The sequence below is a fragment of the Nannospalax galili genome, unplaced genomic scaffold (assembly GCF_000622305.1).
Source record: "Nannospalax galili isolate Female #2095 unplaced genomic scaffold, S.galili_v1.0 scaffold115, whole genome shotgun sequence".
NCBI classification, from domain to species: Eukaryota; Metazoa; Chordata; class Mammalia; order Rodentia; family Spalacidae; genus Nannospalax; species Nannospalax galili.
Genome location: NW_008340588.1, coordinates 7,593,826 through 7,613,100, shown reverse-complemented (window position 1 = coordinate 7,613,100; position 19,275 = coordinate 7,593,826). Strand labels below are relative to the sequence as shown.

General features: G+C 37.5%; 1 protein-coding gene across 2 annotated transcripts; it reads right to left on the bottom strand.

Moving 5' to 3' along the window:
* Positions 1–3,290: 3,290 nt before the first annotated feature.
* Osgepl1 (O-sialoglycoprotein endopeptidase like 1) lies at positions 3,291–17,757 on the bottom strand. 2 transcript variants are annotated; one of them, XM_008835631.3, is made up of 8 exons: positions 17,636–17,757; positions 16,183–16,426; positions 9,828–10,215; positions 8,380–8,584; positions 8,155–8,303; positions 7,236–7,366; positions 7,040–7,111; positions 3,291–5,532 (listed from the first exon to the last, which is right to left on the bottom strand). In XM_008835631.3, exons 2-8 carry the CDS (start codon positions 16,401–16,403, stop codon positions 5,454–5,456), a joined length of 1,245 nt encoding a protein of 414 aa, XP_008833853.1. In that variant the 5' UTR covers positions 16,404–16,426; positions 17,636–17,757; the 3' UTR covers positions 3,291–5,453. The 2 variants fall into 2 exon arrangements, with proteins under 2 accessions (XP_008833853.1, XP_008833854.1); XM_008835632.3 differs by having other exon boundaries at positions 5,390–5,616.
* Positions 17,758–19,275: the final 1,518 nt, after the last annotated feature.

Sequence of the window (19,275 nt, the reverse complement as noted above, 5' to 3'; positions counted from 1 at the left end):
GACCTTACGTATAAGTATAAATTGATTTATTTTGGCCAACTGTATGGTTTTAAACACCCAAAAGGAAAGATAACAAAAGAGTAAAGTCATCAGTACATTTCTTTAAGAGTTCAAGGGATTACACTTCTCAGACAGTAGGCTTAAGTCTATATAAAGTTATTTAAACAATTATTTCTCATTGATGATTTTGTTCTGAATCAGAAAGTGCCGCTCAGATGTAAGACTTCAAATCTTGGTCTGCAATACTGTAATGCCCACCTGTAGCTAAGGGAAACAATGCGCTTTTGTTCTAAAATGATGGCTAAATTTGTTTTCTCCCCCATCTAGAAGCCTTTGAGAGGGAACTGACACTGATTCTAACCACACCAACAGCTATCAAAATACCTGAAAGCAAATCCTGAATCCCTCACTCTTGAGTCCAGCCTTACAAGACAAAAGAAAAATGAGCAGGAACCCAATAGAGGGATGCTTTTGGAAGCCCTTGTCAAGAAATTCCAATGGACTCTCATATGAACATTTGAAAATTGCCCTGTTCTTTTTTTCTAGTTCCCTGTCTAGAACTTGAAATGCTAATTACTCTTGCCTTTACTTCTCCTTCACATCTCCTATTCACCAGTCAAGGACTTTTGTTTCCCCCTACAGATAAGAGTTATGCAATTTGGGAGTCTTTTAGATAAACCCATTGAAAGGGTATCCCAATTGCCACACCCTGTGTCCCTGTTCAGCATGGAAGAAGCCAGAGTGGTCTGTGTCAGGATTCCCTATTTGCAAGTTAGGTAACCTCTTCAGAGGATGGTTTGATAAGAATAGGAGGTAGGAATTGGCTAGGCAGTTAGTGTAAAAAGACCCCAAAGAAAAGTAGCCAGTTTCTTGGCTAACAGTCAAAATGTCCTTGGGCCTCTTAGCAACATACTCCATTCCAAAGGTCAAAAATGTCGAAAGTATCTGGGAGCTCTTATCTAATCCTTAAAAGATTTTGGGGTTACCTCTTCAGAGGGGGAATGTTAGAGCAGCAAAAAGAAGAGTACATGAAGTTATGAGAAAAAAGTGATGGGGAGATATGGAAGGAGGTGGAGGGGAGGGAGTGGGCATGGATTTGATCAAAACACCTTATATGCTTATATGTCTGTATGAAATTCTCAATAAATTATTAAAAAAAAAAGATATGTAAACTGAGAATGCCCTGAGGCACCTCTCTCACCATTTTGTCAGGAGGTCACATGATCTATATTTGAGTGTGAACTTTCTAGCACAGCCATAAATCCAAAAAGTGGTGGGGGGCACCCACTCTTCTGGAAATAAACCCCCGCCCTATGCTCTGTTAGCAAGTCCAATAAACTTATTACGATTTTAAAACAAAAAAGAAAATCAACAACAACAACAAAAGAACAGAGCTAATGGAAACCTTCGTTATTCCACCAAAGTTGACCCCATGTTGGCAAACCCTTTGGTCTTTGATTTCTTATTCCTTAGCCTGCTTCAAGTTATTTCTGGAAAAATTGCCTCTCTTTGGAATAATAAAAAAATATATATATAAATTAACATGCAAAAATAAGGGTGTGGCCACCAGAGCTCTTTTTTATTATCTATAGAAAGCATCTTTAGTTTGCAGCTGAAAAGGATATTCCTTCCGCTGAGAATGGTATGATGTCTTTGCTCAAAATTGTATTAATTTTGGGGAGATGACTCAGCACTTAAGAGCACTGGATGCTCTTGCAGAGGACCCAGGCTTGAATCCAAGCACCCACATGGCAGCTAACAACTGTCCCTAACTCCAGTTCCAGGGGAATCCGATGCCTTCTTCTGACCTCCGAAGGCACTGCACAAGATAGGCACACTTACACACATTCAGATAATACACTCATATACATTAACAAAAACAACCAAAAACCAAAACAAAATCCCGCCCCCCCAATCCCTCTGTATTAATAGGTGCATGTTTTGGTGTATGTCTTCTATTTTGCAGGAGACAAACGTGATACAAATGCAAACAGGCTTTACTATGTTCTTTAAACCCTCTATATCTGTTTTTTATCACTCTGCTTAATTGCCTCCATATATTCTGAAGGTCTTGCTGTACCTCTGCCTGACTGTAGTAAGCATATTAATGTATAGCTACTTATCTAACATGCCTATCACTACAATAATGATCATAAAGATGGCAGCACATGTAGGGCTTTCACACAGTCCAGACTGTGTTTTTAACCACTGCAAAACTGCAAAATAAAAGACCTCTTAAATATCTAAATTCTAAATTATATCAATTAGTCTGAGTTATTTCTGATGGACTATAATATAGGAAATTCAGGGAAGAAATGGTATATTTAATTCTAGAAAGAGGTGAATGGTTAGAAACTCTCATCTACTCAGCACCATTAAGGATAAGACTTTATGAAGTTATTATTAAGCTCCTATAGCTGCAAGACAGGAGGCCTTTAGAAACCAGTGGTTGGCCTGTGTAAGTGGTTTCAGGTTGCCTCAAGGCATCTTAAGACCATTTCAGGCCCGAGGATTTGGGATTCCTTTTTTAAATCTCTTTTTTATTTTTTTGAGACAAGGTCTCCCTGTAGCCCCAGCTGGCAGGCAGGCCTTGAACTCACAGTTTCCCTAGTGCTGGGATTAAAGGCGTGTACCACCATGCCCAGGGGATCTGGGATTCTTTGCATTGAATCAACAGGTATTTCCTTAGTATATTAGTTAGCCAAACCTTCCTACCATCCCTACAATTTATGTTCTAGAGAACAATGCTGATTTAAAGATTGTTTTTATTACTCTATGTTTTCTTTTTCATTAAAAAAAACTATATACGAGAAAAGCCTCAAGAAGTCATACAGGGTTTCACCAGGCATGGAGGATCATGTCATCAAGGATGGGGGAGGTTCAAATAGGAGACTTGCTAAGAGTTCAAGACCAGTATGAGCTGTTTATGGAGTGTCAGGGCAGCCTGGGCCATAGAGGGCGATCCTGTCTCAAAAACAGAAAAACACAAGGTTTTAAGGAATTGTCCATCCTTAGCTGTACCGTAAAGATAACGTTGGCATTTGTTTGCCTGTTTCTTCCTTATCCTACCCTTCTTTCTCTTCCTTCCTTTCCTCATGACCAAGTATTCAAGGGACTAAAGATACAGAAGCTTTCCAGAATTTACTCATTTTCTTACTATTTTCATTTGTATCATGAACTAATTTTTATATACATGCATGATTACAGAATTTGGAACATTTCAAAACATAGATTATGCATACATTAAAAATATAAATTTGGAAATTTTTCTTCTATAATTTATTTGTACTCTGATAATAGTAGTCACAGGAATATAATTATACTAGTCTATCAATTCAGAATCACATATACAAAATGCAAACCAATTGTAAAGTGTGAATTCACAAACTACTTCTTGCTTTTAACTATTGCTTCTTTACAATCCTATCATACATATACAGCAAAAAATATAAAAGTAGTCCAAGTATTGGCTATTTCCACATAGTCCTTTACTTACAGTTTTCTATTTCTAGGAGAAAATAGATGGTCAGAATTTAAACAAAAGAACTGCTTACAGAACTTTCTAGGAAGAAAGTTACCTTAAAACAGGATTAAAATAAGAAATGTTTCCATACATGCCTGTGATCCTGCCAGTTGGAAAGCTGAAGCAGGAGGAGCATGAGCTAAAGGCCAGTCTGCTATAAAGTGAGTCAGTCTCAAAAGAGTTTTTTTTTCCATGCTAAATCTTTTTTCCATGCTAAACTTCCAGCTTCTCAATAAAGCAGGCTACTGATAAGAGAGCCATCAAAGCTAACAACTTAGTTCAGTACAGATGTAACATAAACCTTTACTAGCAAAATCAAAGGACATTAACTAGTGTATAGAATTGTTCTTATGACCAAAAACAGTATAAACAGTTACTTTAGGTGGGAAAGATAATGAAACTTGTATTTGCATTACAAAGGTTCAAATTCAAAGAAAATTATCCAAAAGAAATACATTTTTTTCATCTCATTTATTTTCATCTAAGTAATTACAATTTCTAAAATAACATGTGAATACACGTGGTTCCATTAAGGTTGATTTTATAAAAACATACAGTCTTATTCTAGACATAACACCTAATGACTTTTAAAAAAATTGTTAGTTTACACGCATGAGTGTTTTGCCTGCATTGTATGTAAGTGCACCACGTGTATGCAATGCCCTACAGAGGCCAGAGAGGGTGTCGGATCCCTTGGAACTGGAGTTATGAACAGTTGTTAGATGCCATGTGGGTGCTGGGAACTGAATCCAGGTCCTCTGGAAGAACAGCAAGTGTTCTTAACCATGGAGCCATCTCTCCAGCCCCACTAATGACTTATTTTTATAATGAATAACACATCTTCTGTTGGTCAAGTTTGTCTTGAATTAGAATTCTCTGACTTTGTTATCCTTTAAAATTGCTCTCTTCTCTATGGTCTATTCTCCCTCATACCATCTCTATGTAGACTCCAGTGGATGAACTTGCATTGAAGGACATCTGGGTACAAATGCTTGACTGGATAGGACTTAATATGTATGGCAGAACGCATGAAGTCCAGTGGGGAAGGGGGTTCAGGAATAGGGGAGGGAGTCTAAATTTGATTAGGACCTGTTGTATGAAATGTACAAAAGCTCAATAAAATTTTTTTTAAAAGACCTAAAACAAAACAAAATTGCTCTCTTATTAAAGAAGTCAGGTGCAGTTTCAGTAGAGGTAAAAAGATAGCTTCTAACTATTCTTATTTAAGAAACAGAGAAAAAGATCTAGGATGCATGATGAGGACCCAGGAATCAACAAAATTACTCTATTTCTTCCAAGGATTATTTTTCTTTAACCAGCCAACATCAGTACATTCTTTACCTTTTGTTTTCACTTTGGGTTTTGATAAGAAAATTCTTTTTCTTCTTTGCAAGACTATAACACCTAATTACTGCCTCTCAGAAGAAGAGAAATAAGGGGGTAAAAAAGAATCTTGGGTTAAAGGTAATCAGTCAGTAGGTATAGTACTACCCTTGGAAGTATAAGGTCCTTAGTTGTATCCTCACAACTCATGTAAAAAGGTCAAGCATGGTGGTACAAATTTGTAGTGCGAATGCTGGGGAGACAGAGATAGGTGGCTCCCCAGGGTTCACTGACTCACCTAGTCTCGTCTAATTGAAGCTCCAAGCCAATGGGAAACCTTGTCTCAAAGGAGGTCAAGAGCATTCCTGAGTATGACACCTGAGGCTGTCCTCTTGCCTCCATGCACAGTCACGCAAGTGTACCTGCACACGTGTGCCCCTCCACAAACATGTACACACACATATATGCACAATAAAGTCTTGATGACTGATGAACATATTTATATATTTTGACACACACACAAAAATAAGTTTAATGCTGAATACTACCTTAAGACACTTTTACACTTGATCTTAGCCAAAAGGTTGAGAAGCGATGCCTTTAGAGACTAAATCTTCATTTTTAATCGTGGTACTTTTATGGCAGCCTCTGCAACTTCTTTGGATATATCTACTCCAAGAGGACATCTGCATCAAACCAGACAGGTCCCATTACTTCAAATGCTTGCTTCATGACCCTTCATGACTTCTGCACATTATTTGCTAAGATTTCTGAGAAGAGTAAAGTAATGTAATCATCTTATGTGGTGACAGTTCCTACACATACACAAACCAGGATAATGAAGACTGCTTCATTATCAGAAATCTTAATCTTGAGATGTATTTGAAAGAGAGTTTTATTGTTCTACGGTGCTATAAATTATTAAGCTTAAAACTTAAAATGAAGGTTGGGGCTATAGTTCAGTGGTAGAATGCTTCTTTATGCATGTGCAAAGCCCTGGATTCCACAAACAAAAAGCCAAACCAAACAAAAAACATAACCCTTAAGATGAAACATAAAAATAACAAAAGATGCCCTACCTAGAATGTATCAGAGAGATAAAGTGCTAAAAAACACCTTAACACCCACAGTGATGCCTACACTCATTTATATTTTGTAATTCCCCAGTTTTTATGACTTCTCTGAGATCTCAAAAGCTGGCTGTTCCCTTTTCAACTTGCCTTTGCCACTACTGGAGAGTGAGGTCTTAACCTCTCACCCATTTTTTCCTACTCTCAGTAAATACTTGTAACCTCAGATTTCTGCTTTTTCACGATACTGGTCAAGCTAAGACTCTGACCCAATCCCAACCTGGATGAAGCCATCATCTCCAGCTTCAAAACTGCCACAAGAGAGCACAAATGGATCAGATGATGTCATCTGAGATTAGGCTGTATGTAACGTAAGTGATTCTTTCAGACACTACCAAAACTCAACTCTTCATTCACAAGCAGCATGTAGCACAACTGTTCAGTGCTGGGAAGTTTTATAAAATATCAAAGAAATAGTTTTCAAAATATAGTCAAATCGTGACACATAATTATCCTGTATTATTACAGGATTAACTTGGATCAAAATTTGATAGGAAATTTAAAAATTGTCCTATTGGAACTTTGGTTTGAGAAGGGAAATAAGGCTTACAGTAAGCAGCTACTTCTGGTTGTTTCCCAGTTATTCTTGTAAGAACACAATCACAGCTCAGTCTTGTATCTGAATGCTCTTTCATGTTTCCTGAAGTTTTCTAACATACTAGATAGTCGTTAGATACCCTAAACATTCAGTGGTTCAGACAATATATTACTTTTATCCATGACTTGTTTCTTACTCACATATGACTTGTCAAAACTTTTACAATTTGAACCTATATAAAAATTCTTCAGTACTCGGGAGGCAGAGACAGGCAGATCTCTGTGAGTTCAAGGCCAGCCTGGTCTACATAGTGAGTTCCAGGACAGCTGGAGCTACAGGGAGGCCCTGTCTCAAAAAGAGAGAGAGAAAAAAAAAAAAAAACCTTCTTAATTAGGTTCATGAAAAACAGTAATTTTCCTTCAAATACCACCAGAATGTCAATGAAAGCTTCACATATAAGAGTATACTCCAGGCTTTCTCCCTTATAATGTAACTTCTATAAAGATGATAAATGGTACTACATACTTTGGTTCATAACGGATGCCTTCTACATCATGTAAAATGCCCAAGCCAGCACGTAATCTTTCAATACCATTCCTAAAGGGGGGGGAAAATCAATAAAATAAAATCAATAGCCTCAAGACTTAAAAGAAGAAAATTTAGCACGACGTTATAAATACTTACAAGATTACAGGTAAACTGCATATATCTTGTGGCTTACCATGCAATCATAATGCCATTGTCAGTGCACAGTCTTGGAGGAGGACATAACAAAGTACACTGTGTTGCATTTGCTACAATTTCTAGGGCTCGTCGGATATACAAGTTACTTGCAACACCTCCAGATACAACCTGAAAGAAAAAAGACCAATATCAACAACTATCACATATGGCTATACACCAAGCTGTTAACTAAACATGGGGAAAATAACCAGCTTTATACAATAAGAGACCATTACATTTTGGGTTCCAAAATGAGTGACACATTTACATAGTAAAAATTTGAAGCTAGTAATCACAATTTTAATATGAGCATATATTCATTGCTAATATTTCTATAAAATTTCTTCTAACCATCACCCTAAATGTATCTGTAATATAATTCTAATCACAGTATACAAATATTTTAGGCTGCATTTTTTGCTTTTAAATATTCTTTCTCATTGAGATATCCAACTCTTAAGAAACCCTTATCTTTAACATTTATTTAACATTCCATTTGCAAATTATCAACATTTAAACATTTCCCTACTTTTTAATTTTCAAGATTTAAGATATATTAAATAGGAAGACTTTTAAGCATGTTTAAAAGGATTTCATTAAAAGTGGGGGTAGAAGTCTACTTTTCTAAGAACAGTAACAGCAATTACTGCATTTGGTTTATTATTAACTGTATTTAAAGTTCAAGGAGAAAATGTGGCCTTGGATATTTTTGCTACACAGGCTGTAGATATGCCCATAAGGCTGTTATTGCATATTTAAAATGGCTATAAATCTTTTTTTCTATTCTGTATTGCTCTGCACTGTCCAGAATATGCCATAAGGACCTATTTACTCTAAATATATAAAGTCAATAAATTCTTGAGGAAAAGTACCATGCTGCCAAGTCTACTATTACTAGATGAGATGACAAAACTTACCAGTACTGCATTAGTTTGAGACAACAAATTTTTCTGCTTGCAAAACAGAATAGCACGATGTGTTCTTTTTGCAAGGTGACATGCTGTGATATGCTGTACTGCAGCAGCAATGTCTGCAGCTGAAGACAGGATCTGCCCCTTCTCAACACCTGTGGAAATAAGTAGGTACTTTTAGGCACCATCCATGAACATTTATCAGCCCAACTTCATTAATTAGAAATATACCTTCTTCTCTTTCCTTCTGCATTATTATTTTATCAGTAATATGCTGAAGTCCGGTAAAAGAAAAATCACAATTTTTAGCATTCTGCATGGGTGGATTGATATCAAAAAGCCATCTGTTTCCTTGTTTGGCCAAATGTTCAATAGCCCTCCCACCACTCATGGTGGAGCATTCTGGATGTTTGATTAAAGAAAGTCTTCTTGCCACCTATCAGAAGAAAACAAGTATATATTTTTAATGAGCCATAAATTACACATTTTGAAACCAAAGTATGTAAAGATAATGAAGTCAGGAATTACTTTTTAAAATATTTTATGTGTATGAGTATATTGCCTGCATGTATGTGAGTGCACCCGTGTCGTGCAACGCCACAGAGGTCAGGAGAGGGCTTCAGATTCCCCGGGAACTGAAGTTAAGGATGGTTTGTAGCCACCATGTGGGTGTTGGGAATCGAACCCGGGTCCTATGCAAGAGCAGTCAGTGCTCTTAACCACTGAGCCATCTCTCCAGCCCCTACTTTTAAAACTCCCAATGAGTAACATATTTATACTTTGACAGTTATGAACCATGGCTGATTTTAGGAAATCAGAAAAATATTTTCCTTCTAATAACTTCATGAGTAGTGTCCACATTTTTGTCTAGTTTTTCTCTTATAGTAGGGGTGAAAATTGAAACTGAAGGTAATTAATGTGAGTTTTGAAAATAGCCAACTGCCCTATTCTTTCTTCCTGTCATTTCAGATGTTCAAGTACATTTTAAATACACATATGGCAGTAGGCTCTATGCCAAAAAACAAAAGAAAATGTTTGTGGTGTCAGCAATTCTTCAAGTTAATGAAAGGATTTTGAACATCTTAATTTCATGTTAACCTTTATGTGCCTTATTTTACATTTTTAGGGCATGCTGCAGTTTCTAAAGCATGACCACATATAGTGTTTGACTAAATATATAGCTGCAGCTACAAGCTATTTGAGCTTTTAGGTATAGCTATAACATCCTTCCCATTTAATTAGAATGGCTATTAAAAAATTGAGCCAGATATAGTGACTCACATGTATAACCCCAGAATATGGAAAGTTGAGTCAGGAGAATTACTGTGAATTTGAGACCAGTCTGGTTTATATTAAGTTCCAGGCTAGCTTGAGTTACAGAATGAAACTATCTCAAAAAATAAAAATAAATAAAGCTTTTAAGTTATTATTATTATTGTTTTTGAGATAAAGCCTTGCTGTATAGCCAAGGGTTGCCTCAAACACACTAAGTAGGCCCTGCTTGCCTGGAATTTGCACTGTATCCTGCTATCACATCCAGCCTTTTTGTACATTTTTAAATATAATTATTTTCAGTTATAATAAGGTATCATTCAGAAATACCTAGATGAGAAGGGTGTATAGTGCTATATAATTGAAAGACATCATAACAGAAGGAGAACTGATTCTTAAATATTTACCTTGTCAAGCATGTCACCTGGTGCTATGTCCAAAGACTTCCCAAGAAGTAGAAAATCAGAAACACCTTGCACTAATGCCAATAGACAGTGACCTCCAGAAATCAAAAGGACTATAAAAGGAAATTCCACTTTATGTGTCAGCCTAATAGTAAGTGCATGAGCCTCCATATGATGAATGGGAATGAATGGCTTTTTAAGCTGGTTTACTAGCTGTAGGCTAAATGATAAGCCTACTCCCAAGCTCAGAGCAAGTCCTGGTTTGATGGTAGTTGCAACTGCTGAGAGTTCACTTGGAGAGATTCTACTGGCAGAAAGGGCGTCTTCTACTATCCGTTGAATATTTTCTTTGTGAAGCTGTTGAGCTACTGGAGGAATAATCCCACCTGCTCTGAAAGAAATGAAAACAGATTTTTAAAAAATTAAGGTTGTAAGAACAAAGAAAAATGATGCTCTATTTGAAAGCATTGTTTCAAATTAATCATTTTATTAGTATGTATGTTCACATTGTGTGCTTTATAATGCAACACTGTGATAAGAATTCAATGTGAAGTGATGACGGCGATAAAGTGACTGACTTCACATGTGCACAAAATAATCTCGTGAAGCACTTAAAAGAAGTCATGAGCAAAGGAAGGAAAAGATAAAATTATATTTTGAGAAAATCAATCTCCTTGCAGAGAGATATTTCTGAAGACATTATTGCCAAGAGTTATTTATATAAAATAACTATATATTAAATTGGGTGACTGAAGCTTTGAAGACTGTAACAGCTAATTGGATACAAGAATATGAGGGACCTAGGCATTAAAAAAAGACTCATATTTGGTAGGGATGACTGGAAGAAAAAATGCAGTGAGAAACATAAAGACAGTTTTGCAAAGATGAGTTCATTTTTAAACACACTGCACCTGAAGTCACACCAGGACAGCAGATAGCTTGCAATCCTAAAATAAAGTTTGGTAATGTAGTGATCACAATGAGCAGCTGAGACTTGCGGTCTATGTAGGACAATAAATGATCATTCTAAATGTTGAATAAAAGAAAGGAAGGCTAGGAATGTAGCTCAGTGGTAAAGCATTTACCTAATAGACTCCAGGCCCTACAATTAGTCTCTAGCACTGAAAACTAAGGAAGGAACTTTGCTAGTGACAACTATGGAAGCATGTAAGTGATTTATAATCTGAGAAGCAATGCAGTTTTATGGGGCCTGTCAAAGTCAAGTCTGGTCTCAAAACGGCATCTTTAAATACTTTACACTTCAAAATCATGCAGGTGGTCCTCTACACAGAAATGAAAATTGTCAGAATATTCAAAGAATAGTTAGGTACTACATAATGTATGTATTTCAGGTCTTGAGGAAGAAGTAAAAAAAAAAAGAATTTCCTTTCAACAAGTCCATATTATAACACATTTTTAAAAACTTCCTATCTTGTAGTCCTCATCTCTTTAGTGGCAGCAGACCCTCAAAATCATTTATATTCAAGGCTCATTTTTTAAAAATGTCTACTATTTTAGCATATACTTTACACTTTAAGAAAATGTTTTTTTAAACTTTATGTGTATTAATGTTTTGCTTGCATGTATGTATGTAAGAGTACTGCACAAGCAATGTCCATGGAGGTCAGAAGAGGACATCAGATCCCCTGGAACTGGAGTGACAATGATTGTTAGCCACCATGTGGGTGCTGGAAACCAAACCCTGGTCCTCTAGAAGAGCAACCAGTGCTCTTAACCTCTGAGCCACCTCTCCAGCCCCACTATATATTTTTAAAATTACATTTTATTTCTGGTGTGTGTGTGTGTGTCTATGTGTGTGTGTGTGTGTGTGTGTGTGTGTGTGTGTGTGTGTGTGTGTGTGTGTGTGTGTGTGGTTGTGTGTGTGTGTGTGTGTGTGTGTGTGTGTGTGTGTGTGTGTAGGTTAGGAGACAACTTGCATGAGTCAGTTTTCTCCTATCATGTGGGTTCCAGGGATCAAACTCAGGTCATAAGGCTTGAAGCAGGTGCCTTTACTCACTGAGCCATTTTGCTGGCCCTCAAGGCTCATTTTTAGCTTTCTTTCCCTCTCCACATTTAATGTTTAATATAACACTCCCACAGCCACCACCAAATAGATAGATCCTTAATTTCTAGTTATGTCTGATGATACTTGGAAATCATCCCACAACCGTGATGCCAGAGAACACAAGAAAGCACTTCCTGTTATTGACTGTACTTTCCTACATTCATGTTCTTGGAATTTGAATTCAAGTCCCTGTCCTCCCACTCATTTCTTGTGTATTTTATCTACCAGACACTATGCTACACACTAAGAACAAGAAATGAATAGACTTAGGACTGTGAACTTATTGTCAAGTAATTAATGAGTGCATACTCCCTTCTCATATTATACTTTGTATAAAATATGGACTGCAGATTAAGGAAGAAAGGAAATACAGAGACAAGGAAGTCATTTAGCCTTGAAGCTAAAGTCAAGGGTCAAAAAGAGAAAATAAAGGATTGCTAAGTTGGTGAGAAAGGAGAGACCTATTTGGGAGGTAGGTTTACTATGACTGGATGACTGACTGGTTTTGATGTGGAATAGTGAGAGAAGTGAAAGATGTCCTTCAGGCTTCTGGATTGCAAGACGGGACTACCCTAGCAAGCAACCCTTTATTATACTTTCCACATTGTTTTACAATCACCTGTTTGCTATCTGTCTGCACGATAGTAACAGAAGTGCCACAACATAATGGCTAGATTGTATTGAACCTTTTGCCCTTGTAAAAGGCTGCACCAAATGCTTTAAAAGAATTCACATTTATTGACAGTTAACACAGTACTATCATTATTATCCAGATTTTATAGATAATAAAACTGAAAGATGCATGATCTCAGTGCTAAGTGCTGAGACAGAATATTAACTTACATATTAACCTGAGGCAGGATACAAACATAGGAAACAGTTTACTACCCTGGGACATCATGCCCTCTTGTAGTAAAGGGCTTGGCTGCCTGCTTCCTTCATCTTCAGGTTCTATGCACACTCAACTGTCTCCAAATAGCACACCTGGCAATGTCAAGACTTCTTTGGCCCTCCCATCTGCCTTGGGCTACAAATACTCCCATCTCTGAACAATAATATGTTTCCCTGACCCTAGTAATAAATCAAATTTAAACAGTTTCTATTCAAGTTTATTCTCAAAGTATCTTGGTATGAATAGAAGGGCCAATCTGGCCCAAACAGGTTTTGGGCACATGCACACGAAGGTAAAACTGTGTCCTCTAGTTAACATTCCAAGAAGAACCCCCTATTTAACATCATACTGGCTGTACATAATATCACGCATAATTAAAATCAGATGCATTATGAGAAGGGACATGCACAGTAGGAAAATGAATATATGACCTAATCATCTATCAATCAACACAGAGTACCACCTCAAATATGTCCCTTAGTGTCCTAGTTTGCCTTCAACTGCCATGACAAAACACTCTGACCAATACCAACTTGGGGATGAAAGGGTTTATTTAGCTTACAAGTCTCGGGTTACAGTTCATCAGGGAGGCCAAGGTAGGGACTCAGGGCAGGAATCTGGACTCAGGAGCTGGAGCACAGGTCATGGAGTGCTTACTGCCTTGCTCCCCTGGCCTGTGCTCAGTCTATTTTCTTATACAACACAGGACCACCTGCCCAGGGGTAGCACTGCCCACAGTGGACTGGGCCCTCCCACATCTCTTAACAATCAAGAAAACACCCCACAGACATAGCCACAGACCAATTCAATGGAGGGAATTCCCCAACTAAGGCTTCCTCAATTCAGGTGTGTCAAGTTGACATTAAAGCTACCCAGCACACTTAGTAAGCAATCCTTCAAACCTCTCTTGAACCCCATTAAAGGAATCCCTGAACAAAAATCAGGGCCTTTGAGTAATCTCAATCATGTAGCATGCTGTCAACCTTGAGAGTGTTCCCTCTATAACCTACACTATCGCTTTGCTGCAAATGAAGTTATTTTGCTTCTTTTGCAAATCTGTGTGAGCCCTTATTTTCAGTGTTTGGATAAGAGTTCAAGAACCTGCAAACCCTTAGCCTGGACCTAATCACTGGTAACATGCCCATTTGATATCGTGGACTACACAGAGGCAAAGATCATATGTCATATTCATATTTGGAGTCACAGTAACCCAGGTATTGCCTAACAATGGCAGACCTTCAATTAATGCTAAGCTGAGTTCTGTGGTACCACTGAAAAATACTAGCCTAGCATTCTTCTCCAGTGACCTACGCTCTGGCTAAATTGAATGTTCAGTACTTTTTCACCTTTTTGCCTTTGCTGGCAATGTTCACTCAGGCTAAAGTATTTTTCCCATCTCCACTGAGGACCTGTGATGAGTCAGACATTGCACTGGGCATTAGGTGTAGCGGTTAATACATATATAGACCTCATCGCCAGGGATCTTAAGAGTCTATTGGGGGAAAGATTATGAATAAGCAAACAACTGTATAAATTGTAAAAGGAATTACAAAGAAAATATGCAGGGCACAATGCTATAGAATGAGCAGAGTGGGAGTAACCTAATTTAGATGATGTGCCCAGGATGAGTGTTTCAGTGAAGCTAACATTTTCATATTTGAGACTTCAGTGCATTCAGAAAAAAAAAAAAACTGGGAAGGTCTATGGCATGGTAATCGCTGTTTATCACACTTGTTTGAATTAACTTTATGCTGCCTTATACCACTAGCTCTCTTTGTAGCTCTTTGTGTATCATGTTCCAAATAGGCTAAGATTCTTGAAGGTACAGACCTCCTTGTACTCTATCGGCCTTACTTACACCCACCATGGTCCCTTTCACACAGTGCACTGCTTGAGGCTCTATCTCTTCACATAAATTATTTATAATCCATTAAGGCAGATATTGTTTATTGACACAAAAAAGAATCAGAATGCCTCTTCTAATCATTTGGTTATGAAATAAATAATTTAAAAAATTAGTAGATGTGAAAAACATTACCATTGAAATCTACCTGATGACTTTATATTCATGCTCAGATGCCAAGGAGCTCAGAAATTAATCGACTGTCACTAGTAATAATCAGATATATAGAGATTAGAAATGCATGTGCAAACATCTTAATGTCAATTGCATTGAAAATGAATTTTTCTGTATGAAACTATGTATTTTAATAATGAAATGGAGATCTTTTTTAAAGGTTAAAACCTCATTTAATTTTATGTCTTATAGGGTTTATACTGAGTAAAATATTGTATGATGTAACAATTCAACTGTAAAACTAAAAATTTACAGCTAATTTTGAAAAAGATGTATCTTAGCTCAGAAAATTGAGTATATCAATGCTGTTGTAATGAAATGCTTCTTCTAAGTATGTGGTTATTAAATAAATAATAAACTGAAAAAAAATTTAAAAAAAAAAAGAATTTGCCTAACATTACTGAGACAATACTAAGTATCCATGGTGCCAAAATGCCAGAACTTTAGATTTTTCAAATGATGGAAATTAATGACTTACAGAAATATTTAATGTATTTTGAATGAGCTACTAATGTGACTATATTACAAAATGGGTTTTCATTTTCATTTGAAAATTCTGATGTTCTAAATGACTTAAGTCCTAGGTTCTTGAGTGTCAACTGGTGGCTAACGCTGAGGTAGTGATTCTTCCAGATATTTTGCACTTTATAGCCAACTTTTATTTAAGTAACCCATCTCGTAGACCTCTGAAAGCAGTTGGGCTTACAAAATTTCTAAGCTTTGATACCGCAGTGTATTAAGAACTTACTAACACAAACTGTGTAAAAGTGAATAGGGTTTATTTATTTATTTTGTGATTAACATAGGCTAGGGGTCAGGCCATGCTTTCCTAGAACTTCAGTTGAGACCATGAAACATATATGTGGGAAAAAAACATTTTTTAAGCCATTACTGAGAGAAAAATCATTGATAAATATTAGAGTTGGAAATGAGCTTCATCAGGACTGGCAAAAGTTGGAACCTTCTGTGGGGAGCTTTAAGAGCCAGGATGAAATATGTGACAATTTCTATAGCGGTTCTTAAAGGCTTTTACACAACGGAATAAGAACTTATTCCACAAGGTATGGTGACATATACCTTTAGTCCCAGTACTCGGAAGGCAGAGGCAGGTAGATTTCTGTGAGATCCAGGCCAGCCTAGTCTACCTAGTGAGTGCCAGGCCAGCTGGGGCTACAGGGAGACCTTGCCTCAAAAAGACCAAAGGGGGAAAAAAAAAGAACTTAGCTCCTAAAATTTAATTCTTATGCATGATAAATACAAAACAATGGTTTCATTTTGCTTTTTCAAAAAAAATCAAGGAATAACTAAAATAATGTCCACTTACTTTAAATGAACTTCGGTTTGGGAATGTATTGCTTCTCCCAACACATTTCCAGTGTCATCCACCACAGCAGCTGCTGTATCATCACAGCTGGTTTCAATTCCCAGTACTAGTTTATGAAGAAACAATGTTCCAGGACGAAAATTAATGCTTCTTAAAAATCCACGAACTTCCCTTTTCCGTGGTTTGGAAAAAATTCTTGCTGTCTTACTTAATACTAGCATTTTCACTACTCTACAGAGAATTCCTGGAAAAGAATTATAAAAACCACTTGTTATTTGAGACTAACATTTGAGATTAATCCATTCAATTAAAACACTTGTTTTATTTTTAAAACATTGTCTTACTGAATTATAAAGAATTTTTAAGTGTTATCAAAATCTTGTAAAGACTCAAGAAATCTTTGCATATAAGTAAGATTAGGTTTTGCAAGAGGAAAATGGGAAAATCAGATAAAAAAATTTTAGTATTACAAGTTGAAAATCTAAAACACTCAGAGAATCTAACTTCTTAGTGGAAACACAGGGGCAATGAAAACATTATATAAAATAACTTTGGCTATGGTAGATGCAAATGAAAATCAGACAGACAGGAATTTCATGCTTAGCCCTGGGCCTCATCCGTGTATATGACGTATTCCAAAGCAAAGAAAAAAAAAATTAAAAGAAAAATTTTGGAACAGTTCTGGTCTCAAGCATTTTGGATGATGGTCAATCTGTACTTTAACAACTAACATAGCACAATATTAAAATGAATGGTCCTTTGAAAGGGTTATTTTTTAAAAAAAGGCAAATAGAACGATTAAAGATAAATGCCTCTCATTTTCTGGGAATGTTTGTTTTCAAAATAGAATGTAAAGGAGTTGGTTCACAAAGAGTTTATTAAAATACACGCACTCCAACCAAGATTTGATTTTGTAGTTTAGAAGCAACAATCTTCTCATAAAGCTCACTCTAAAAGAAAACCATCTCGACAAAAAAATGAATGCAACCAAACTCTTCATCCTTTATCTTTGGAATTAAATCTCCATCAAGGTATGTCTTCCCAAGTTTCTTCCCAAATCCTTGCACCCCAACATGACAGCGATCCTTCACTGAACACGCTAGCATTTCCGCACTGCAAAAACATATCCTTTCCCTGCCACCCGGACAGATAAAAAGGGGACCCCAAACAGCAATTATCTGAATAGAGGATGCGGACACCAGGGACTGGAGATAGCAACCTATTTGAACGACTCGTGTCCGGCAGCCCAGCCCAACGCGCCAGAAGTACAAATGCCATAACTCGGGCAAAAGGTCGTGAGCACTTCCCTCTCACGGCCAGAACGCTGGCGGGAACCAGCTGATGGGCAGCGCCCACGTAGGTGGGAGGCAAGCGGGGAGGGGCTTCAGCAGCACTCGCGTTTCCAGGTGCGCGAAAGCCTCCGTGCAGCGAGAGGTGAGCAATTTTCACCCACCTTCCTCGGGAACTTAGTAGCCGGCGCTGGTCTCCGGCGCCTGGAAGTGATGTCATCGTGCCTTGCCACAGTCCGTCAGCTTGCACCCTTAGTAGAGAAACGCTTAAGCGCCGACTTAGCTCAGGACAGCATTTCTCCCAGACTGTAGGTAAAAAGACTTTTTCAAGGTCACAATGGTGCTTACCAAGAGTCCAAATTCAGGTTCGTCTGACTGCACGGCTTGTCCACACTAAGCTACATTTTAAAGAAAGGTTTGCCTTTGGCTGGATTTTGGTTGTCACCGTGAGAAAGCGTTTAGGGTGGACTGTCATTCCATTTTAGGGAGAATGTCACTAAATTTAAAGGTACTAGCCTGGGGAACCTTATACTTTCACCAGAAGAACATTTTCATCAGAAATCAGGCACACCTTCAAGAATAGCACAGGCGTCCCAAAGAACGGAAGTGCTTCTGGTCAGACAATCTAAACCAGTACACCTACTTCATTGCAAGTAAAGCATCTGTGACTGGCTCTTCTTTCATCTCAAAATAAGTCAGTAAATAAATGAGTGGTCAATATTTTTCAAATAACTTCTGTCCCAGTTTACTATATATTCAACCTCCAGCATAGTACTTACTCATTCTTATAGCTCGTTTTGGTTTTTGGCTTGCTTTGTGAACTTGTTAGTAAGTTTGAATAGCACTGTAATGACTTTACAGTGCTGGGTTGGAAAGGGCTGGCATATACTTCTAGATCAAAAAGGGGTAAGCAAATCCTGCCAGAGTAGTATAGTAGATAACAAAAAAATTAAGTGCATAATTACAATACTTTTTTTTAAACTTGAGACTTGTCTTTCAAAAATTTCATTGATGTCTAACAACAAAGTGCCACTAATGTGCCAGATTTTTTCATCCTCACAACATTCATGAGATACTATACTGTCATCACTGTCAGATTTAGGAGAACAGAAAAGGGAAGGAGTTTGAAGTTTAGCAATAGGAGTCATAGCCAGACCTGCAACAGGCAAGAAATATGTTCCTCTATCGCTCTTTAGCATGGAATGAGTGTCTGGCTCAAAAGCGGGGAGCAGTCTGGATTTATAGAGAAACTCTGCTGCACACAGCTCCAAAAGTTAACTCCATTCCAGGGTCTAGTGTCTTTGAGGGTCTCTTCTCCCAAGATTATTCTCTCAGGCATGCAGATGAGTTATCTATAGCACTCAAAGAGGCAGGTGGGCTCCATTAACAGTCTCTCTCAGTCCAGGGAGTGATCAGTTGATAAGGCTTGAGCAAGGCCAGGCTGCCAATTTAGGGCCAGTTAGCCACTTTAAGGGATTTATGACTTTCCCTAATGAGGCTTGTGATGCTTCTGCAATTCACATATTCTATCAATTATTTTACAGCGACAGAATTTGGATGATTTTGCAGACTAGCATTATGCGAGGGTCATGTTGACCCTGGAGCCTGTTTCCTTAAATGCCAGAAGACAAATTCATTTGTAACCTTCATTGGCATATAACAAGAATCTTACTTTGCAATATTCATTCCTTAAGTGTCCAACTAAGATGGGTATGTGTGTGTGCATGTGCATACTTATGTAATATTACACATAGCTACATGATTCAGGTTCTTGGTTTATTTTCTAGGCTGGCCGTGAACTCTC

Excerpts from the sequence above, each read along its gene's own strand:
- Osgepl1 (XM_008835631.3), bottom strand. The coding sequence starts at position 16,403 with ATGCTAGTATTAAGTAAGACAGCAAGAATTTTTTCCAAACCACGGAAA. Across the intron at positions 10,216-16,182 it reads CAAACCGAAGTTCATTTAAA|AGCAGGTGGGATTATTCCTC; the intron begins GTAAGTGGACAT and ends CATTTCTTTCAG. Across the intron at positions 8,585-9,827 it reads CAGGTGACATGCTTGACAAG|GTGGCAAGAAGACTTTCTTT; the intron begins GTAAATATTTAA and ends TTCTTCTGATAG.